This window comes from Miniopterus schreibersii, assembly GCF_964146895.1.
Source record: "Miniopterus schreibersii genome assembly, chromosome: 8".
Classification (NCBI taxonomy): domain Eukaryota; kingdom Metazoa; phylum Chordata; class Mammalia; order Chiroptera; family Miniopteridae; genus Miniopterus; species Miniopterus schreibersii.
Window position 1 is genome coordinate 49,501,184 of NC_138109.1, and position 24,587 is coordinate 49,525,770.

General features: G+C 41.2%; 1 protein-coding gene across 3 annotated transcripts in view; it reads left to right on the top strand.

Annotated features, from left to right (window-relative positions):
- The first annotated feature begins 4,852 nt into the window (after positions 1–4,852).
- The window catches only part of PTGFR (prostaglandin F receptor), a 33,352-nt gene continuing 13,617 nt past the window's right edge, over positions 4,853–24,587 (top strand). The window contains exons 1-2 of one of the 3 annotated variants that reach the window (XM_081143709.1): positions 4,853–5,084; positions 6,428–7,297. In XM_081143709.1, coding sequence (XP_080999835.1) covers positions 6,500–7,297 — 798 coding nt within the window. In that variant the 5' untranslated portion in view covers positions 4,853–5,084; positions 6,428–6,499. Of the gene's footprint in view, positions 5,085–5,175; positions 5,323–5,963; positions 6,045–6,427; positions 7,298–24,587 lie in introns of those variants that run through there. The other 2 variants (XM_081143710.1, XM_081143711.1) reach the window with 2 other exon arrangements.

Here is a 24,587-nt window from a genome sequence, read left to right on the forward strand (position 1 = left end):
GTGCTTGCCACTGTAATCAGGTAAGTTACTTAACTTCTTTGTGCTTGGGCTTTCACATCTGTGGTATGCCTGCTTTCCCCCCTCCCTCCCTCCCTCCCTCCCTCCCTCCCTCCCTCCCTCCCTCCCCCCTCCCTCCCTCCTCCCTCCCTCCCTCCCTCCCTCCCTCCCTCCCTCCCTCCTTCCTTCCTTCCCTCATTCATCCCTGAGCACCTCCACAGTATGGGCAGGGTGCTGGAAACACAATGGTGATGACAGATGTGCGGTTAGCACGGTGTCCAGAAGGCACACTCACGTGGGGGGGGTTCAGTTCTGAAGCCTGAATAAAGGTGAGGCATTGTGCGAAGGGTCCAAGGAAGGTTGTCCAAGGCAGGGTGTGAAGGCAGGCCACGAGGCAGGTTTCAGGGACTGAGAACGCCAGCGTTGCTGAAGCACAGAGTTGGAGGGGTGAGGAACGAGAGCTAAGCCCCGGGGGGAATAACAGCTGGGCTGATTAGGAAAGGCCTTGAAAACCACCTGAGGGGGACCTAGCACCTCCCAAACTGCTTCCCAGTGGGACCGAGTCCAGTGGGGCCCACTGAGCATTGTCTCCCTTACAGGAGATTCACGGTGCGCACTAGTATCTATTAATATTCTTTGGTAAAGAATTCTGTTTAACATTTGCTTAACAGTTTTCTCAAACCTAATGAATATTTAAAAAATTAACCTCTTCTGAACAGAGACCCCTGAGACTCTGCTTTGGGGAAATGACGAGAAATGGGAAGCCATTTTCTGGTTGTAAGTCAGGGCCCAACATAACCTTATTTGCATCTTATAAAGACACGATAATTTCTACCACATATGAAACACCAGGTACTCTTCAAAGCACTTAACTTAATTTTAATAACAAGTCCACAAGGTGGGAATTATTATTCTTTTTTGCATTGTTGAAATGAGGAAACCAAGGCATAAAAGAATCTGATAATTTCCCAAGGTTATGAAACTAGTTCTAAGTGGAGGGAACTGAATATGAACTTGGCCGGTCTGGTCTTGGAGCCTGTACTCAACATATCAGTCTGACTGCATGGGGCAAGAGGCTGGAGTCAAACAGGACAGGAGACAATTAGGATGTGGCTTTGAAAGCAACACTCCACAACCCCTATGCTAGACAGACTTTTCTAAAAGTGATCCCGACTGCATGCTCCAAGAATTCAAAGAATCTGATACAGGAGAAATCTTGAGCTCAGGGCCCCTCTGATGTTAGTTCTCCAGGCTCCCAGCAAATGCCACTTGCCACCAAGCAGGGGTCTGTGAGCTCAAGGTCTACAGGGTTAATCCAGTTTGGAGATGCATTTTGTTTGCCCTTCAAATTTCACAGAGTCCAAATCTGGGACTAGCAATTTTCAGTTTACTACAAGCCCCAATGCTCCCTATAAATCACTCCCAGCTGCTTTACACATTCATTGTGAGTGCCTTGCCCCAAAAGTATTTCAGTGTGCTATCTTTGTTCTCAAGGCTAGTTTTAGGTTTGGCTACCCTTGACCAGTTGTGCTATACCAAAAAGAAGGGAAGCTTCAGTCCCTTCCCCAACACACCAGGGCTGCCTCTATGGGCCCCCTTCCGAGTAGAGCCCCAAAGAGAAAGTAAACTGAGGGTTCACATCCTGACACTCCAAACAAACCACAGAGAGGGCAGAATGTGGGTGCCTTAAAAAACATAAATCCAGCCCGGCCGGGCGTGGCTCAGCGGTTGAGCATAGACCTAGGATCCAGGCGAACAGGGTTCGATTTCCGGTCAGGGCACATGCCCGGGTTGCGGGCTTGATCAATGACTCTCTCATCATTGATGTTTCTATCTCTCTCTCCCTCTCCTTTCCTCTCTCTGAAATCAATAAAGATATATTTAAAAAACACACACATAAATCCAAGCTTTTCCATTCTCTCCTACTTCCTGGGTCTTGCAGCTCTGTTGATGAATTCAATCAGGGCTCAAGAGAGAGCCCCTGCCATCCTATTACTTCCCCCCAGTCTTTCCTCCCCGTAGAAGCCCACCTGAGGGTGCTCCAACCCGCCTCTGCACTGGAACACTAGAAACTCAAACAGGGAGTAATAAACTAGCATTTGATCTTGCTATTCCAAGCGTGCTCTCTCAACACACTCACCATTCCTGGACACCTGGCTATAATTTTGCCCATATGCTATAAAAAATTCCACTGTCACCATGAATACATATACTGATGAAGAAATTGTACTTGATACAGTCAGTCTATTAATTTAATGAAATATCCATTATACTACGTTAAATGGATACAGCAGCCCTAGGAAATGAATGCAGTCCTTAAACTAGGTAATAGGTGCATGGGTGTTTATGTTATAGTTCACAACTTATAAATGTGCTACATGTTACTTTTTATGTATCAAATAGTTACATAATAAGAATAAAAAGACAAAAGAAGTTCTTATTATTTTCATTACTACCAAACTGGGGCATGTTTCCACTATTAATCTTTATGGCAAATTCAGGAAAAGCTTTTCTTGACATTTTTATTCAGACTGTAAAAATCAACTTCCAACACTCCCTTTGATTTTTATAGAGTTTTTATTTCAAACTTGGTGTCACTGAGTCCCTGTTTTTCTGACTTAAATTGTAGTGTGCACATCTTCTGAGCAAAGCGTCCTGTATTTCCTGAATGAGGGTCATTGCCAAGCACACGCCTCTCATGGTATATTATCTTCTTGTGGACAGGCTGACATTTAACACAAGGAATCCTGGACATCTCAAATCACAGCAAGGTTTTGAGCATGCATGCGTGCCACAAAGTTTAAGTGCCTTCCTCCAGCCTAGAAGCCACATCAGAGCAGGGGCTGGTATGCTTTGTTTGCACAGCAGTACCTCTGCCTCCTAGAAACAGTGCCTGACACAAAGTAGGTGCTCAATAAATTTGTTGAAGGTATAAATGGTTTTATGTGAGTGTCCACTTCTCAGAAGTAACAGTACCAATTACCACTTTTCAGAAGAGTTTATCAGCCATCTCCCAACATCCACTAACTTGTGATCTGTTTATTTCCCTCATCTGCTGTTTCACTGCCTTTTCTCCCAATCTGAGCACTCATGTGTGTGTGTTTTTCTTTTAAGAGGGTTTAGTTGTTTAATTTCCCATATTACCACTGATAGTAACATATTCTTTCTATCTTGAGGAGAAGAGGTGTGGGTGCTTTAGAATCTTTTATTGATACTCAGGTTGAATGTATCTTGATTAAGGAATAGATTCTAAGAAAGGAACTCCAAGAATACATGCAAAATAGATTTTTTTAAAAGGGGGGATTTATCTAATACTTTGAAAACCAAATCAATATTTTGAATCTATAAATTACATAATGAATGCTATGATTTGACATTGCACTAATAAAATTCTTCCCCCCCCCCCTTTTTTTTACCCAGTAAATAGAGCCACAACTGTTAATGAGGTACTCCAGTGAGAAGTATCGAACTGGAGTACCTCATTACTGGAAATGCTGGTTGTAAAACTGATGGATTCAAACAACATTTGACAAGTGACCAGGCCTAGTCCTAGGCGAACATGGAGAGATGAGCAAGCTCTCTGCAGCGATTCAGTTCAGCGGGAGAGACGTAAGTAAACAGATTATTGCAATGTAAAGTGATTAAGTGCTATTGATAATTTTTACTGTGGTTTATTACACAGTTGTTTTTTGGATACTAGCCATCCGGATATGATATTTCTCTACTATACGGAATATTTGATGAACCAAGTTGTCCAAGTCCCTGACCATACCTGAGTAAGGGTTTGTTTTACAAGTTATAATCACGTCATTAAAAAAAACACAACTCAATATCTGTCACAGGGGAAAACTGTGCAATTGTTCTTTTCTACAGTTAATGGCTAATTTATTTTACCTTGCTTAAGCATTTTATGATCCCTTTCGACTTCCAGGAATTTGGGGGCCCTTTCTGATCTTAGAATGGAGAAGGCGGCTGCATGTCCACGTGGCACTGGTTTTCCCCGTAGGTGGTGGCAACTCTTTCCTCAGACAAAAAGAGCAAAGGTCAGTAATAGATCCCCGTCGGTGTTTAGCTGGAAAATGAGGCCTAGTTAACGGGGATGGATCGAAACTGTATTAGCAAAAAGCGTTACAGAGTTAAAATAGCTCAACTCGTAACTTCTAACGAAAAAGTGGATACTTCTTTACTTGATCATAAAATGATCTCCGCAAAATTGGCCAGGTTCACATCTCTTTGGGTAAACACATCCCTAGAGATTCTTTTTAAGTCATTAAAATGTTACCACCGCCTTGCCTGCAGGTGCTCCTCGGGAGCCCCTCCCCTGCCCTGCCCTGCCCAGGTTTCCCAGGACGCCTGACACTGCAGCCGTCCCGGCGACGGCGAATCTGAGCGGGCCCTCTCCGTCCCGGCCCGCGGCGTCGAGCCCCGTAAGTCCCGAGGCTGCGGGCCACACAGCCCTCCGTCTCCTTATTTCTACCTGGCGTCCTGGTCCCTGGCGGGATGTGGGACGCGCTCCGTCTGCACGCGAACTGCAGGCTCAGTCTAACGCGCCGGCCCTGGGCTTGCCTCGCCTCTCGCGACGCCTATTGGGCAGCCCCAGAGATGGTGCTTTCAGCTTGAAAACGAGTTTAAAACAAACTTTTCCCCAAGCGGTCAGGCTGCCGGGAGGGCGGCGCGGGCGCGGGCGCGGGCGCGGGCGCGGATGCGGAGCGCGATGCCCTCCTCTCTCCCCGCCGGGCTCCGCGCTCACGGAAAAGGGGGCGGAGGCGGGAGGAGAGGAAGGGGCGGAGGCCACCGGGCGCGCCCGCCCGCCCAGGCTGCGAGCGCCGCGCGGTGCTGCGGGGCCCGGGGAAACGAGCGCCGCACGCAGCTTCCGCGCGGGGGGAGCGCGCGGCGGGGCGCAGGGCGAGACTCGGCGGGAGACCCAGCGGCAGCCGCAGCGGGCGCGGGCGCGGGAGCCGGGCGCGGGGCTGCACCCGGGGAACCTGCGGCGGCGGCGGGGCGCGGAGGAGGCGGCGCGCGGGGCGCACGGAGCGGCGCGCCCTTCTGCTCCGCCCTGAGCCCCGCGGGCGGCCCGGGATGCCAAGGTAACCACCCCTCCAGCCCCTCGGTGCCCCTGCGTTGGCCTCGGGATGCTCCACGCGCCGGCGGTTTCGCCAGCCGCCCGCAGACTCGCGGAGGCGGCTTCAGCCCGCCGCTCTGGAGGGCGCCTCAGCCTGCGCGTGGCAACAAGTTTGGACCAGATGCGCCGAGCCGGGGAGACCCGTAGAGAGAAGGGCTCTCGGGCGGACCCGTCCCGACCCTCAGCTGCGGCGGGGGGACCAGGTAGACAAGGCGTCGGAGAGGGAAATGGGCCGGAAAGAGATCCCCCTCGTGCTCCGGGGCGCCCTGCCCGCCACCCTTTGGAGTCCGGCACCACGGCCAGCGCAGGCCTCTGGCGCCCCTCGGGGTGGGAGGAAAACCGGGCCCTGGCGTTTGAGCAATTGCAGAAAGTTTCAGCAAGTTAGGAGGTGTGGGAAGCATGTCGCAAGCAGACGTGGGGGGCGGCGGGGCAGCGCGGAGAAAGGCGGGCGGCGGGGAAGGTCGGAGGGCGGCGGCGGTGCTGGGGCGGCCCGGGCAGCCCCCCCCCGGGCGGGCCCCGGGAAAGGCTGGTCCCGAGCCCCCAGCCTCCGGGAAAGCTGCTCGGCCCCGCCCGCGGATTGCACGGGGCGCGGTGGCTGTGGCCGTGGGTGTCGAGGGTCCGTGACTCAGGCCTCACTCCTTGGGGAAGGAGCGACAACGCTCACTCCGTTTGCCTCAGTCTGCGGCTTAATCCCCGCCGTCTGGGCGCAGGTGCGCACGGCTCGCCCCCCCTGCCCTGGGGCTCCTGCGCAGGGCCAGCGGGGCCGGAAACCTCCCCAGAGACGCGGGTCGCTGAGGCCTGTGCTGTGCTGTTATTTCATCTCAATCAAGTCGTTTTAGAACTTATTCAGGAAAATCTAACGCCAGTGACCTTGCTGCCTCCTCCCAAGGCTTGGAGAAGGTTGTTTTGTCTGCCTGACAAACAGGTAATTCATCTAAGGAATAATGTGCAGTTTGGGGACAAAGCCCATAGGAGAGAGTAAAGAGAAAAAAAAAGAAACTTTATAAGGTCACCTTGTTATTGAAATAGACTCTTATGCTTTTAAAAACTTTGTTGGGTTTCAATCTAATCTTGTTAGTGATTCTGTAAACCTGTGCGAATCAGGGGAGCTCCGTTTCGGCAGCTTCTTTGCCTTGAAAATGAACCGTGGAACCAGGGGAGGTGTGCGTTGCTTCCATGATGATGCAGCCTCGCTTATGATAGGTCGGATCAATCCGATTCCTGCCACAAGGTGCTGGGGCCCTTTGGTCTTAAATGTCTGATAAGCAGCTATGCAGTGCTCATAATTCTTCTGTCTTTACGCTACAGATGCCTGGACGACAAGCCTGCACGGTGCTCAGAGGGAGATGACTTGAGCAGTCGCCTTTTATCTCCACCACAATGTCCATGAACAATTCCAAACAGCCAGTGTCTCCTGCAGCTGGGCTCCTTTCAAATACAACGTGCCAGACGGAAAACCGGCTTTCAGTCTTCTTTTCAATAATCTTCATGACGGTGGGGATCTTATCCAACAGCCTGGCCATTGCTATCCTCATGAAGGCGTATCAGAGATTTAGACAGAAGTCCAAGGCATCGTTTCTGCTCTTGGCTAGCGGCCTGGTAATCACAGACTTCTTTGGCCACCTCATCAATGGGACCATAGCAGTATTTGTATATGCTTCTGATAAAGACTGGATCCGCTTTGATCAATCAAACATCCTTTGCAGTATTTTTGGTATCTCCATGGTATTTTCTGGTCTGTGCCCACTTTTTCTAGGCAGTGTGATGGCCATTGAGCGATGTATCGGAGTCACCAAACCTATATTTCATTCTACAAAAATTACATCCAAGCATGTGAAGGTGATGCTGAGTGGGGTGTGCCTGTTTGCCGTTTTCATAGCTTTGCTTCCCATCCTTGGGCATCGAGACTATCAAATTCAATCATCAAGGACCTGGTGTTTCTACAAAACAGAACATGTCCAAGACTGGGAAGATAGGTTTTATCTTCTCCTTTTTTCTTTCCTGGGGCTCTTATCCCTTGGCGTGTCATTCCTGTGCAATGCCATTACAGGAATTACACTTTTAAAAGTGAGATTTAAAAGTCAGCAGCACAGACAAGGCAGGTCTCATCATTTCGAAATGGTCATCCAGCTCCTGGCTATAATGTGTGTCTCCTGCATTTGCTGGAGTCCGTTTCTGGTAAGAGCCTAAGCCTAACATTTTGACAAGTTTTGCTTTCTTCTGTTTTTCCATGTTCAATACAAGATTAAAAAAAAAATTATTGGTCTTGATGGGTAACGCTGTTCAATCTTTTAAATGCTTGGGTTTGTGCCTGCTTAAAACTTATTTCAGCTCTTAGCTCTGGCTTTGAATTAAGCTATTTATGGAACACATTATTATTTCCCCACAAGCCCTGAGTTGATGGAAATGTCTTACTAAACAATTCTAACTGTATTGTTACCTGCTTGCAGTGCAGTATAAAGTAATTTTAACAGAAGTAGCATAGTTTTAATGTACTAAATATGGTTAGTTTCTAAAATGTGAAAAAAATGACCAACTGGAATGGACTCCAGTAAGTCTTCGTAGAAAGTCACATAGACTTTTGATTTATGGAAAAGGCTAGTTAGCTACTTGGTTCTTCTAAACATACAGTGACAGGTCTCAGCTTGTAAAGGGAGGTGACGAGTTGAGATGGTTGGATAGTTCAGGTGAACTATATGCGTAGATCAGGTGAAGAAATCACTACTTCACAAAGCCAGTAGTGTAGGGAGAGGTACGATTGGCAGGAGAGCTAGGGAGTCCTCCCTTTTCATTCATTCCTTTAGCCAAAAGCTATAGTTGACAGCTTGATGTTTTCAGAAATGAAGGCGAAGGTTAAGGAATGGGCAACAAATATAAGTCATATTATTTTCCAGGTAGAAGAAAAAGATACTTATGTTTGATAAATGTGACCTTAATGCCCTTCAACATTATTCTTTAGGATGGAAAGAGTGACAACATTCCGTGAAAGAGAAAAGGTCCTGTACGTAGCTACTGATGGCAGCAAAGATTGTTTTCATTCATTTTTCTGTACCAATGGGGAAACAGGCTGGTATCCAGAGATAGTGATAGAGGTAGAAGTGAGGCAAAGGGGTGAGACAAAGGTTGACATAGCATAAAGGTCATGCTCATACCTTGCTTGGTGGTATGAAGATGTTTTCACTCATGCAGTTTTCCTAAGCCCCCAACAGGTCCCTTGTCCAAGAACTGTTGCCAGTGGAACTTTAATAAACAATCCTGATGACCCTGAGGCACAGAAATGTTTGTGAGAGCTGCTGACACAGACAGATCCTGTGACAGTCAATGTTATTTTACAGAAGGATTTCAATTTTTTGAATATTTTTATTTCTATTCATATTATCTCCTCATAATTTTTATTTAGCTTTTTGAATAGTTAAGTCACTTAAATATTTTTTTTTCATGATGCTCCTGAGTGGGTCCTAGGAACTCAGCCAAGGGGAGGCTAAGCTGGGTCTGTCAGTGGCAAGTTAACATTTTGAGGCCTGCTTGTTGTCAATTTCGGAGGCCTTAATGAACCCAAGTAGGGATCGGATCTGTGCTCATAGTATAGTTAGTTGAATCTTAGCAGCAGAGAACAGTTCTATCAATGCTTAGAATCACTCCAGTGTTCATTCTTGAAGAGTTTAATTTATGCCACTTGACAAAGGGAATTTCCTTAGAATAATGCTTCTTTTTCTCTTAAACTTTGAAATACAGTAGCTTTTCAAGATAAAAAGTGTGTCTGAATAAAACTGAATTGACTTGGGGGTTGGAAAAGAAATACAGAGAAAGTGAGAAAAGAGGTAGTTGAAAATATTTAAAGACTTTTTTTAAAATGAAGGTCATAGTTCTGGAGAAAACCTTAAAAACATGAAATAGTGAAGTCAATGAGAGACAGATAATTTGGACTGAAGTAATCTTTTGTGCTTTGGTTTTTATTTGTTCTGAGTCACTTTTAAATTCTGCTTAGTTCTGGCTTTGACTTTGAGAGATCGGCGTGATAGGTTAACTACTGTAAGACTGGAAGGTAGCAGATTTCAGTTTTGCCATGGGTAGTTTAAATTTATGTTTTGCTTTAGTTTCTTTTCCTGAATTCTTGGTTTTCTTCACTGTTAAAATGGGTATTACAACTTAACACATATTTTGAACATATTTCCTAGTGGAAACAATTTCATTTTCGTGAACCATTTTCTGAGGTCAAGATTGTATTTAAATATGAATTATTGACACACCTATGAAACAATGTATCAATACTTCTAAAATGCATTTTAGTATGAAAATTATTTCTTTGTTAGATACCTAGTAAGTGTACCACAGAGACTCCTTGGTGGGTTGTTATTTTATTTCAAGCATTCTTTGCATTCCTGGTTTCTCTTGTGCAGATTTGGGTCGTCTTGGCAAGTTCAGGCTAAAGGATTTATACATTTCGTGGTCTGGACACAAGTGCCTTGGGCATTATTAGGTTAAGGCCATCAGACAGCTCTAAATGGAATCCTAGTAAAAAAACAACAACAAAACTCAGGCTTGGGAATGCCAAAATAACACCCTACATGAATATCTCAGTTGAAGCATTTCTCCTTTTTCCTCCTTAAATGCATAGATGTTAGTGACTGAGCCTTCATCTTCCCCCCTATATTTTAAAAGCTTCTTAGTTTTACAGACACCTCTGAAACCAAGCTTCTAGATTCCCATAGATGTACTATAATGGTGACAGCTTCTAGATCAACGCTCCAGTTTACACCATGCTCCTACCATCTTAATTGATAAGTAGGAATTGTTGGATTTGTAATTTGAATGAACATCTGTGCACACTCTCTGACCTATGTTCACTGTCATTTTCAAGGCAGAAACTGGAACAAAGATACAGGTACACACACGAAGAGAGACAAATTCAGATGATGGAGTCTGTGCTTGACAGGATTTAAAACATCAAAACATCAACAGTGGCATAATTTCTAAAATGATTTAAAATTTGCAGCTGATGACAAAGGGGATACTTTGTTAATTTTGACGATTGAGTTTAATCAATACAAAGGCAAGAAGATCATGATGTTTGTTTGAATTCTCTGTTTTAAATAGGCTTTATTTTTCTTGATTAATTTTAGGTTTTCTGTAAAATGAGTGGAAAGCACAGAGTTCACATTTACCCCTTCATGTCTCTCACTGCCCCCCAGTCATCCTTATTATTAACATCTTGCATTGATATCATACGTCTGTTACGATTGATGAGTTAGTATTGAATACACTGTTATTGATTAAAGTCTCTAGCTTACATTAGCGTTTTCTGTTTGCATTTTACATTATGTGGCTTTTGAAAAAATATGTTTTCACTATTACAGTGTCATTTCAGAATAATTTCATTGCCCTCAAAACCCTCTGTGGTGTTTTCTTTTTTAATTTAACGTGTCACTTTTCCTAAGGAGAAAATGTTTGTGTGTGTGTATGTGTGTTGAGATTTGTAGTACAATCATAGTATTATTTTAAAATATAACTTGTTAATGACTTTTAAAATTTTACAATACTTGGATTTTACAACATTAAACATGATTAACACATGTAAATTGACTTAATTATACTACCAACTGAAAAATATAGGAAAGGACAATAGGCATTTATTAGCTGATAATTCCATTTAGCAGCATGTTAATACAAAAATCTTTGAGAGTCACATGGCAGTTATAAAATTGTCTTGTGTGCATACTAAGTGAATTGCTTTCCTTAATAAGTAAGTCTTAAAGGCATTCTTTCAGTGCTTCCCAAGTGAGGGGGAAAATGACATTTACTAGCACTGTCAAGTAACATTTTTTTAATATTCTTTGTTTCCGTCTTTATACAGGTAATGGTTTTTTTAGGAAATAACCTAGAACATATAACCCTAAAAGGAATTTATTGTTATTGCTATGCTTATTTCACCAGTTTGGTAGAGTAATAAATACTTGTTGACTGGTTGACTGTAACCTAAGTAGTATGAATGTCAAGAGATTGCAAATGATTGACCAGAAGGTTAGATTCTGAGTTTTGTAGGTAAGAGTTAATAAAGCAAATACTGAAGCCAATGGAAGTTTTTCATCTGTTCCCTAAGTTAGCAACTGTAGACTTCTGACACTATTAACCTTCAGGGGTCTTTTACCTCCTTCTGGGGGATAGGGGATCATTTTGAATTGGGAAAAGAAGTATAAAATATATGAAGAACAAAATGGTTTCTTTCTTAGGTGAGTTCCCCAAAGAAATGTGTTCTCCTGCATGTGCTGAGTTTGAATTTGATTTTTGTACGGTTGTTACTCTTACGTTAATATTTCCAGTCAATGTAGTCACACAGTTGGTGACTAAGATGTTTGTGAGATATAAATCAAGGACTTGGGTGGTTAATTGAATTTTGCCTGAATTACCAGAGGTATTGGCATCATAATGACCAGGTCTGGGAGGGACAATGGCAAATGATAGAGCGAAGCAACATCATAGCGCATCTTGACCATGAGCGAAGATTGTTTTCTCTGAAAGGTGGGCCCTCACTTTCATAGTTAAGAACTGCGTCATGGAAACCTGTGTGCCGTCTTGTGCATTTGCTGCGACACCAAAAAAGATGGTGAATGGATGTACACATTTAAGTAAAAAGGACATGTGGGAAATGTATGAACACGCACATACATAATGTGTACATGTGTAAATTATTTCCCCAGCTAAAAAATTAATTGATCAATCCACTCTTGGATCTAATTGCCCCAAATAAAAGGGCTTCTAATGGATTTCATTCTAAAATTAAAAACAAAGTGGACTCTTTTATAGTTTTATATCAGATCTTAGAAAGTAGGTCTTTGGTTTATTCTTGGATTGCTGCTGATTTTAGAGGCAGTGTTGTCGTACGTTGTTTTAGCTGGTTTCCTCTGTGACGTGGGATGTGCTCTGATGTTTGGAATTTGGAAGCAGCAATGATGTTGTCTGGATAAAGGCCTGATGATGACACTTGGGTTCTAATCTACACAATTCTTAAACAACTCAGACACTTAGAACTCAAAATTCTTGTCAAGAAGAATACATATACTTTAGAGCTATGCTAACGTAGTTTACATTATGGGGACCCAGGCTGTTTTTATGTTTGGGTGGGCATGGAGTAGGTGGTGTGAGGTCAGTGACAGTCGCTGGTAGAGGACTGGCTCTGGGATATTGGGGAGCATGTTCCTGTCCCTGAGCCTTGGTGTTCTTTTCCCAACTCCTCTCTTCAATGTCACCTCCTCTATCCAGGCTATCTTAAAACATACCCTTTCTCTCCTGTCTTCCCTTCCTCTGCTTTAAATCTCTCCTAGCACATATCAGCAGTATCTGATAACACAGGATACATTTTGGTTTGTTTCTCTAGCAGTTTTTTGGCATCTGTTCCCAGCATGGACGCTCTTTGAAGGAAGGGACCTTGTTTATTGCTATATCCTCAGTTCCTAGGCCAATGCCTGGCACGTCATTGGGGCCAGTGGGAATTTGCTAAATGAATTTCATGTAAAGGAGGCCTTGCTCAGTCAGCGACAGTACTCGATGCCACATGGGAGCCATTCTGCTCATGAGGTCAGGACTCAGTTGCTTAGCCTCAAGGATACTTAGCCTTCTACTTCAGACTGGAGTTCACACTGGAGAGGTCTGAGAGGGACAAATGTGTTCAGAGCTTCCCCAGGAGTATTAGTTGGAAGTGGCGTCCTGGAGAATCCTGAACATTCAACAGTTGGAATCTGGTACTAGAATTTAGGAATTTTGTCAGCACCCAGAAGAATTTCATGCATAAACTATGATTGTATTATTCTCTTATGATGGTATTATAATTATTTGTTTACATGTGAATTCCCTCTGTTAGTCTTGGTCCTTGGTGGCTAGGTTCTGTATTACTGGTCTGTGTTTTAGTTTCTACAAACAGTAGGCCATAAACCAGTGTTTGTTGAATGAATAAACTAGGAATCAAGTACCAAATGGGAAATGTTAGGTGATATTACTTATTCAAAGTTATTTTTTCCCATTATCTTTAGCACTGCCTTTCTCTACATGCACACATTTCTCCCCCGAAATGTATGTATGTATGTATGTATGATGTATGTATTTATTTATTTTTGTTAATCTTCACCTGTGGATATTTTTTCCATTGATTTTTAAAGAGAGTGGAAAGGGTGTGGGGGGGAGAGATTGAAAGAGAGAGAGAGAAACATTGATGTGAGAGAGACACATCGGTTGGTTGCCTCCCACACGTGCCCCGACAAGGGCCAGGGGTCAAACCTGAAACCCAGGTATGTGCTCTGGGCCGGGAATTGAACCCGTGACCCTTTGGTGCTTGACTGACGCTCTAAGCACTCAGCAACACTGGCCAAATGTATTTATTTTTTATTGGTGTTTTATCTTTGAGAGAATCTTGTTAGGAGACAAAAGGAGACCATTTCTTTGAGTAAAGTTCTACAGATATTGGTCATTCATTGTCATAAATAAAATTTCTATAGTAAGTGTTGACATTTTTCTATAAAATGGGTTTGCTTACCTCCAGTCTCTACGCGCTGACTGAGTGAACATATGGCTTATTTTGTATTGCTTATCAGGCTAAAAGATTGGATAGGTTTTATATTTGCAGAGGATTAATTCTCCGAAAACTGCAACAGAGCTGTTTAGTGGACACTGTGGTGCCCATCCAGATACCCTTTTGGGTGAGTCTTGCTCTTGGAGAAATTACCCTCCACCAAAGGGAGCTGCCTTCCCTGTGGCTGTGCTCCCCTCTCTTTGGTGATTCTGTGTGCAGTGACGGAGAGATGGGGATACAGAGAACTTTCCCTCTTGCCTTGCTTGGGATATTTCAGAAGGGTCCCCCATGCTTCAGAGCTTGCGGAGGCCTTTCTGGCCTGCATTGCAATTTTGCTTCTCTCTCTGCCAACCCCTACCCCCTTCACTGCCTCAGACTCCCCAGAGAACTTTCTACATGAAATCTCTTTCCCAAAGTCTATTTCCTGCAGAGTCTGACTTAGGAAAATCTTCCAGAAGTCCATTTGTTCATACATTATCTAAATATGGAGTATAGACTTTATTGCACATAGATTTATAGTGTGACTTGATAAATATATTGAGCTATGTATGGGCCTTTAGAATTGCACTCACTTGAGTATATTATCCCCCTTCATGGGGGTGTATGGTGTAAAAATGGCCCAGCAAAGGCCAATCAATTAAAACAAGACGGTCCAAGGCTGAGAATTTACCCAAAAGTCTGTTGATTGAGATATGCATGGTGGTCTAAGATACTTTGGTATTTTATTTTCATTTACTCTTGGCAAAGCATGACTTCCTGTTTTTATGGAGAAAGATTTGTAAAAATGCCCAAAGATATCCTAGACGTTGAGACAGCACTTACAAAACACTACTTGAATGATTCAAGTGTAAATAAATCCAAAACATGTGGATTAAATTTATACCCTCATGGATATAAAAATCTTCTAGCTAAATGTGTTTTGGGGTTTTTATTAAGCTCCCAAACATTTGAAGGACAATTCAAGGTATTGATATGCCTAAAATCTCTCTGTGTTACCAGCTCTAACTTTATTTCCTTAGTCTTAGCCTTACTGGAAGTATATAAAATGCATTCCACTTATGTTTGCTTTGGAAGGCATTTATAATCACACCAAATTTTATCTGGTATATCAATGCCATTTATCTATATTTAGAGAGAACTTTTATCTAATAGGAGAAATTTGCCTTTTCTATGTGCAAATATTACCTTTCAAAACTTGTGCAAATTTGTCATTCTGTCTGCCTTCTGTCCTGGGTGTAAGGATATCGCCACGGAAGAATGGATAAAATTGTGGCTTAATACAGAGAGGGAGGTGGTTCTTTTCACACCTCCTAAGCTATTGAATCCCCAAATAAAATTCAGATTGGAATGCCAAACTGGAGTGCGGCTGTGGTGTGATGGTGAGGGAGACAGAGACAATTAGATTATGTAAAAGGATTTATTTTAGCTTTTTGTGCCCAGTTCTCAGTTAAGCCCTCCCTTTAGAATACTGTTCCAGTATAAGCAAAGGGCAGAGTCCCAGCCCCATCACCTGGAGTCACTCTAAGCCAATTTTGTATATCTCTGAACTTATTATAATAATAGCATTTAAGCCCTAGCTGGCGCTGTGGTGTCTCAGGTTTAATTCCAGTCAAGGGAACATACTTCAGTTGCAGGTTCGATCCCTGCCCTGGTCTGGGCACCTGCGGGAGGCAACCAGTCGATGTGTCTCTCTCACATCGATGTCCCTCTCTCTCCGCACCCCGGCCCTTTCACTCTCTCTGAAAAGCAGTGGAAAAAATATCCTAGAGTAAGGATTAAAAACATAGCACTTAAAAGTACTAACCAAAAAAACGATTTGACCTTCCTACAATCTCATGACACAGCCATTGGGACACAGTAAATGCTCAACAAAATAAAAAAGTCATCAAAAAGTTTTTTACTAATTGTTGCCACCCACCATCTCAATTAGAAATAATCATCTGTGTTTAATTTAGATGCTTTCTATTTTCTCCTCTATTAGGAAGGTTTGGCTGCAGTTGAAGGAAACAGAGGGAGCTCATAGTTTCAGAAAACTTTCTTGGGCATTTCCACCTGAGGTTATTTCACTATCTCACCAGAACTGAAGCTGTTGTCAGCTCATCTTTCACGTTATTCAAACTTAAGTATACTAGCAATTCATATTTATGATTTATAAGGTATTACATTATAAATTATTGGAGTCAAGTTAAAATGAGCAAAAAATTATTGAGACTATTATGTATAAGTCAATACTCTTGGAGTTGTATTTCCAGGGATTAAAATATAAAGTTCTTTCCTCAGAGAGCTTATAATTTGGTTGGAGTAGAAGACATACCCAGTCTAAGAGTTAAGATATTAGCTCTTGGAGAGGAAATATAATATAGTAGTTAAGAGTCTGGGTTTGCCCTGCCAATGTTGCTCAGTTGGTTGAGCATCCCATGTACCAGGAGGTCACTGGTTCAATTCCAGGTAAGGACACATATTGGGGGATTTATCCCCAGTAGGGGGCATGCAGGAGGCAGCTGATGGATATTTCTGATGTTCTGTCTCATCGATGTTTCTCTGTTCCTCTCCCTTCCTCTTTCGGAACTTAATAAAAACATATTTAAAAAAAAAAGTCTGGCCCTGCCAGTGTGGCTCAGCGGTTGAACATTGACCTATGATCCAGGAGATTGCTGTTCGATTCCCAGTTGGGGCACATACCCAGGCTGCAGGCTCAATCCCAAGCAGGGGGCGTGCAGGAGGCAGCTGATCAATGACCCTCTCATCACTGATGTTTCTCTCTCTCTCCCTCTCCCTCTCTCTCTCTCTCTCTCTCTCTCTCTTTCCCTCTCCCTTCCTCTTTCTGAAATCAATAAAGATATATTAAAAAAAAAAAAATCTGGTTCAAATCCTATTTCTTCCACTTCCTGGCTATGTGACTATAACCACCCTGGGCTTCAGTTTCCTCATGTGTAAAGTAGGTATAGTAATAGTGCCTGCCTTACTGGGTTGTTGCGAGGACTAAATGAGTTAATAAGTAATACTAATTACTAATAATTCGTACGTTGAATAGTGCCTGACATAGGAAGTACCACATGCTTCAGTTATTATACTATTATCATTATTGTTGCTGTTACTATTAAACATTAGTGCTGCCAGCCAATAATTTTGTCAGCAAGATGATCAAAAGTATTTTCAAATTAGTTATTAAATGAGTAATAGGTGCTCTAGTAGGGAGCCTTCACTTCCAATTTGGTGGTCCACAGTAATGATCGGTTTATTTATTTGACAAATATTTGTTGAGCACCTACCATGTGCCAGGCAATGTTCTGGATACAACAGTAACAATCTCTGTGATTTAACTGTTCGCAATATCTATGGCTTTAAACAACAGTACTTATAGAAAGTGAAAAGAGAGGACATGTGTAGGAAATTGAAATATGAAGATATTCAGTTATATTTTATGTTAGAATAGCAGGTACTCTCTTGTGAATGTATATGGATGAGAATTTTTTGATTACTTATTAAAGGAAAAAATTTTATAGTATATCATTTAGAAGGAAAAATTCCTGGAAATACATGTGCTCCTAAATTAAGTAATGTGAACTGTAAAAACCAAGGAGAAAAGAGATAATGTATGCAATTTCTAGAGATATAAAAATCTGTGAATAAGAAACTCTTCCGTATTTGGGACAGGCTTGAACAAGATTAGAATACAAGAGGTTGTAATAAATTAATATTAAAAGCCAGAAGAATTTTCGAATGAAATGAAACATGAGTAATGAAACATGAATTTCATTAAATCAGATAATAAAAAGTTAATAACTCATATTAATATTTTATACAGCCTTTTTATAATGAAAGTGACTCTGGGTTAGAAGAGAAATAAATGGCGAAATAAAACATTATAAAAATCACCAATTTAGGTTAAGAAAGTGTGAGAGAGGACTGAAAATAAGGAAAAACAAATTGCTGTGAACATTGCTAATACTGTAAATGGGTAAAATTTAAATATTCATTTATGCTTTAATTTGCTCATTGATTTGTTCTTTCAACTGCGCAAAAGGCTGGGTGTCTGTCCAGGCAGGGAGTCAATTATAGAGACGGAAACCTCACCTGGGAAAATAATCCTGAGGCAAATTCTAAGAAGAATACTTTCTAGCTCCTTTTTTTTAATCCATGATCTATGAACACTGACTCTTATGTGTATCTTTCTTTTCCTTTCTTTCTACTTTTAATATAGAATAAATATAACTATTTGTATTTTTCTGGCCTTGCCCGCAGAGGGTTAATTGCTTTAGTAATAGTAGAGGAAACTCTGGGCCCAAAGGTGCATTGATAAGTGTTAAATAATAATGCGGTAACAGCAGCAGCAACAGTAGTTATTATTGTTATTAACCTGATTAGATATTAATAGATAACTAGGTATTCCCTTATTTTGCCTCTTGTATTTATGTTCATGGCAGAAGACCAGAAAGCAAGGAAAGTAAAAACCACACGAATGACAGAGGTGGGACGCAGGCGAGGCAGCGAGCAGGGACCAGGCAGTGAAGGCAGCAGGGAGCCGGCCGGTGTAGGAGGCTGGGGGGGGGGGGCCCGCTTGCATCTTTGAGGGACCACATAAGAAAGAATAGACCTCTTTTTATTTCCATGGACATATTCTCTTTATTGAGGAATATGAAATTTTGTGTATTATATTCCCTCAAACTACTTTTAAAAATGCAATGTTTTCTTTATAAAATTTTATTGTAAAAATAACTATAAATTAAAATTTTAAAAAATCTTTCAAATTACACTAGCAACAGATAGCTACTGTTAACATTCAGGGTGCCTCTTTTGCCCTATCTAATAAGGAAAAATATATTGTCGTTGATTAATAGAGTAGTTAAGTTTTCTATTCTTATATTACTGGGTATTATCTTCCTCTTTTGTGAATGTGTGGGAATTTGTATATGATTTTCAAGAACTCTTCGGATGACAAAGAACAGATAATGTTAACATATAAAAACAAATATAAAAGCAGTTGTTTTCCCAGACCCGTGGTTAGCCTTTTAATTTAGTATTTTAATTTATAAAAGTAGTGAATTAATCAATAATTTCTTTTGTGGTTATTGCTTTCTGTTTCATGTTAAATACTTTGATCAGGCTAAGATGATATGGTTATTCATCTGTTTTATCTTATAGCACTTTTGCCCTTTCATTTTTGGTATTCATGTTTTTAATACATTTCTGGTTTAGTTTGCAAGTTAATAATATAGCTTTTCTTTTGAATGGTTAACTAGTCTCAAAATCATTTATTGAATGATCTTTCTACAACTGTTTTAAATTTCTAGTGTTATGTCAGAAATTCTTAAATGTGTTTGGATTTTTCTGGACCCTTTATTATATCTTATTGAGCTATCTCTAACTTTATGTACTTCACACTTTATCGAGACTTGTGTTCAATTTATCATTGCAGTGTAGAGTGTTTCCTTTCATTGTCATTATCTACTTGCCCTATTATCAAAGTCATGTTTTGAATGATAGTTTTATAGTTTCTTCATAACAGTATATAAGAAAGCACTGATCTTGACACATTTATTTTTTATTTATTTTTATTGTGACAAAATTCACATAAAAATTTTATTATTTTAACCATTTTAAAGGGTATACTTCAGTGACATTTAATACATTCACAATGTTGTGTATCCATCACTATTGCTTTTTCCAGAATGTTTTTACCCCCCCAAAGGAAATCCCATTAAGCAGTCATTTCCCACTCCCTACCAGCATTTTGTATAACATTTGTATTTTTTAAACTAGCCCTTACAGAAAGTTGTCTCCTTTAATAGTTTAACAATTTCTTATACCAACTTATAAATCTTACTGTTTTCAAATTAGTTAACTTCTTATCAGATTTTGTAAATATTTTATGGGCGTTTGAAAAGAATCCACATTCTCTCTTTTTTTAAGTTACAAAGTTCAATACAGAGCTATTAAGTCAAGAATAGTTTTAATAGGAACCCGTTTCCTTATTTTTAAAAGTAGGTTTGATCTTTATTGTTGAAAGTATTACAGGTGTCCCCCCCCCCCCAGTTGGTCCCTTCTATCCTGCTCTCCCCCCTTCCCATTTCCTTATTTTTTAACTGTCTTGTCAAATAATGTGTATGAGAACTTAGGATTTCACTACATTTGCATTTTGTTAGTTTGTATATGTATTTCTAATGGTTTTCAAAGGATTTTGATGATTTAGATTTCAGCGTAACGTCATCAGAGGTTAAAAAGTCACGTCTGTTCTATCTTTGTTGTGAATTACTCCTTTTATAAGTATCAAATAACCTTCCCTCTCCCTTTAAAACATTTTGCCTTGAATTCTTTATCTTATACTGAAGGTAAGTATTATTATTGCAATAACAACAACAGATGTTTTGAGTATTTTGGATTTTCTTGTGCACTTACTATTATTGGTATCGTCTAAGAACTTCGAATGCCATTCTTATTAATACAATACAGCATCCTCATAGCATTCACATGGAACAAGTAGAGCGTTTCTCTGCCCCCGTCATTCCCCCAATACCTCTTGGTTGGGCTCCAGATTTCTGACAGTGGAAAAAAAAATGTGGAGAGTAAATTTCTTCTTATATTCTGCTGCCTGTATCCTGGTAGCTGCTTCAGTTCTGCTGAGATAGGAAGTATGAAGTTAAATCAGAAGGGAGTCAGTGAATGGCTAAATTTTCAGTATAGAAAGGAGGTCAGTTGCGCCTCGACCCAGGGAAGCTCCACTGCAGACAACAGGGGACCTCAGCACCTGTAATTGGACTGCCCCTTACCTGCTTCTGCTCGAGGTTTTAGTTTGGAATTGCCCAAGACTAGGAAGGAACTTCCAACCTAGCCATTTCCTTGGGATCTGCTTAAATTGGAAAATGCACTTTCGGGGGAAAACTGGACTAGAACTGCATATAGTAAGAAAGAACTCTGTGACTGCCTTCTTACTTCTCATTTCCCAATATAAAAACCTTTTTCCAAATTGCAACACGAAAATAGCAACAGGTATCTCTATTGATATTCCTGTGCCCATTTCAGTGAACAGAGAATTAGTTTCTGATACAGTTTATATGCTTTTGTAATGACATTTTGTGACTGATAATGTCAATATTTCTCTCAGGTAATATTTCTGAACCAAAAAACGACCCGACATACCAAAGACTTAAAAAAAATTGTAATTTTTATAAACTTTGATAGCATGAGGTAGTTTTAAAGCTGTTATTAAGTGTATGGTAATTCTTTTCTCCACTGAAAGTCTACACACAGCTAAGGCAGACTGTACCTTTTTTCAAGGGAATATAAAAAATTGCTGTTTTCAGTCAACAAAAATATACCAGGCAGTTCTAAATGCATGGCATTTAGAGATCTTTGCCTTTTCCCTTCATCTCTCTAAGCTCACAGCAGGCTTATCTATGGATACAGATGCTGAAGCCAGCTTGCTAAAAGCATTCCTGGGTGGTGGGAAAGACAGCACTGTCTAGGGTTAGTTTCCATTGTGTGCTGTTTACTTTCTCCTAATGCTCCACTTTAGGTTTATCTGTCTAAGGCAGATAGTATAATATAAAAGCCAGTCTGCTTATTTAGATAGTTTTCGATTGATGTGTATTTCCCCATGGTCAATTTAGCAAGTCATTTTATATTTGGTCATAAAGATGAACAAATAACCCATTTTACCTGTATCGGTGCCCTTGTCTCTAACACCTCCCTTGAATGTTGCACTGACATTAATATGTGACCACAGCATTGAGGCCCCCTTTCTCTTGGACTTCTTGGTTTGCTTTGCATGGTTGCCTAAAACTCAAGTTTAAATCCATTCAACTCACCCAGAGATTACTTATCCAGTGAACAGTATAAAGAGACAAGCAAGCTGTGAATTAAAAATCGTGCTTCAGAGTGATTTCTGAAAGATGCTCTGTACAATCTGGCACCAAGCAACCCATAGAGAACAAAGGGTCCTGAGGTATTTCTCTGTTATTCCCCTCCACACAAACCCCGCACTAAGGCCAAGAAACACAAAAAGGTTTCCACTTTAAGGATAAAGGTCAGTATTTTTTAATGTTTAATTCTCACCCGTGGGTACATTTTTTAAAGTATCACTGGAGGATGTTTTTTCCATCGCTTTTTCAGAGAGTGGAAGGGAAAGAGAGGGAGCGAGACACATTGGAGACACATCGATTGGTTGCCTCCCACACTCGCCCCGACCAGGGCCAGGATCCAGCCTGCAGCGGAGGTGCGTGCCCTTGGCTGGAATCGAACCCGGACTCTTCAGGCTGAGGGCTGACACTCTAACCACTGAGCCAAGCCGGCCAGGGCCCAAGGCTATGCTCTTATAGGTTTGTAGAGAGAGAGGAAAGGAGAGGGAGAGAGAGAAACATCGACCAGTTGCCTCCCGTATGTGCCCTGACTGGGGATCAAACCCACAACTTTTCAGTGCCCGGGGACCATGCTCCAGCCAACTGAGCCACACCAGCCAAGGATGGTCAGCATTTTGGAAGACCACTTGGTATGTGGGACACAGGCAGGATCCTTCTTTGTGGTGAGTAGAGGGAGAGACTAGGTCTCAGGCTTCCCTCCTCTGTCACAGCCTGAAGTGGGGAGGGAGGAATGAATGTGCTGTCATGACTTTAAGAACAGGTAAAAATAGCTCATTAATAATGCTTTTCGCCAAATGTGTAGCCAAATGTATATGTGACTGGTGGCTGAAAATCACGTCTCTAAGAAGAGTATGCTACTACAACACATGACACTGACTAAAATCTTTCTTTTTATTAGTTCAGGCAGCCTTGATTTGTTTTAATTTGTAATAATTTTTTTAGGAAACCTACTCTGATTATTCTAGCACACATTTTAATCTCTCTTTCTATGGATAAAATACATCTAATTCTATATAATCATGACATCCAATGTCACATTTTCTACTGTTTCTTGTGGTACCTGGTACACTACTTGGGAGGTTCAAGGAATATGCAACCATTTGTTAGAATCCTTTAATCACAAGTCGCAAATGAAATTAGAGAATTAAACAACATTCTTATAGCTACGATGTATAAATGCATATGATATCACATAAGAATTTTATTTTTAAAATGTTTTGAAAGAAAGTAAAGTTTTAAAATATAACTATAAAACTATAATTGCGATGATCATTTTAAATGTAAAGTTCTCGCTTAAAATTTGGTTTTGTGGTATAAGAATCAATCAATTAGTTCAAAACTCTCATCTGCAGCTTCTACTGTATGCTGAACATCAGCACTTTACAGGTGTTAACCTATTGAATCCTTATTACATTTTCAATTGTATATTTCCTCAGACTTGGAAAATATCTTTGACTCTATATGTATGTTCAGAGGGTTTACCCGGAGGATGCAATCATATAGGGTTTGGCATATTTGCATTTAGCATCATGAGCAGTTGCACAGCATCATGGGCCATGTGTTATAACAGAAACTTTAGTGAAAATTAAAATCACAGCAAATTTAAGTCAAGGTTCATGGTGAAGAGCACTGACATAAAGACAGCTCAGAGAAATTGAATTGGTGGAGGTGGAAGAGGGCATAGAGGGGACCAGTGGTGATGGAAAAAATTAAATTAAAATTAAAAAAAAAGAAAGAAATTGAATTGGTTGTGATTTGTGGAGAAAGATAAACATGATTAGAAGACGGATTCTTTTTATACTTTATTGTTGTACTGACATAGGCCTGATTAAAAGTGAATCTCTGCACACATTTGTCAATACATTTAAAAAAAATCTGCTTCTCTTCTCCCTTTCAGAGCATTGACAATGCCTTTAGTTGCCTACCTTCCTCTGTCCCCAACCTAAGTGGGTTCTAATTTATCTGGGCAAATTTAAAGAACTCAAATAAAAAAAAAATATGGCAGCTTTGTTAATTGGGTTTAAGTATTAAAAATAACCTAGATTTTGTGCAGAATTTTTTTACCCTTTCTCTTTTGTGATCGAAAGGTTAAAGCCCCATCTAGGGGAGAAAAGTCCTTGCTGAATGTTGTGCAGGACAAGTGAAGCTTTGATTAAAACCAGAGAATGCCATGAGAAGCCTGTTTCAGAATTTTGATTACAACAACACAAACTTTTGAAACACACACTTTTCTTGAAAATGTGCTCATCTCTCACTGAACAGCCTGTTTATTTCCAATGTCTTGCAAAATCTGATAGTTTTGCCATCAAGACACTACTGTTTGCAGTTGTACTCAGGCATGCTGGCAGCTGGCGGATGCCACAGTCTTTGACTTTTAAAGAGAGCCAAAGATGTGACCTTAGTGAGAATTCACTACGAAAAAGCAATAGAAACCTATCCATAAATATAATATGTTTAGAAATGCTCATTCATTTATTCCTTAAATATTTTTCTCAGTGCCTCCATGTATCAGACACGGCTCTAGGTGCTAAAGCTGTGGTGCTGGATGAGACGGGCAATATCCCCTCTTCTAAGGAGGTTACATTCTTCTGGGGTGGTGGTTGTCAGGGGTTGGGGCTCTTCGGAAAGAGAGATAAGTAAACAAATGATAGGATGTTTTCAAATAGTGGTAAGTGCTGTTACTGAGGGTGGAGGTTAGGGCCCTTTTAGGTCGGATGGTCAAGGAAGGCCTCCTCATGTGGGATAGCTCCGGATGACAAAAGGAGCCAGCTCTGGGGAGATACGTGGGCTGGTCGGGCAGAGGGAACAGCCAGCACTATATCCAGTGCTGGAGCCTTGGCCAGGTCATCCGGATACGCCTTGTGGGTTTGATCTCTGGTCAGGGCATATACAGGAATCAACCAATGAATGCGTAAATAAGTGGAACAAATTGATGTCTCTTTCTCTCTTCCTCCCTTCCTTTCTTTCTCTAAAATAAAATTTAAAAATACCTTGTAGTGAGGGACAAAAGGACATTAACTGGAGCAAGGGGGAGCACAGGTGAAGG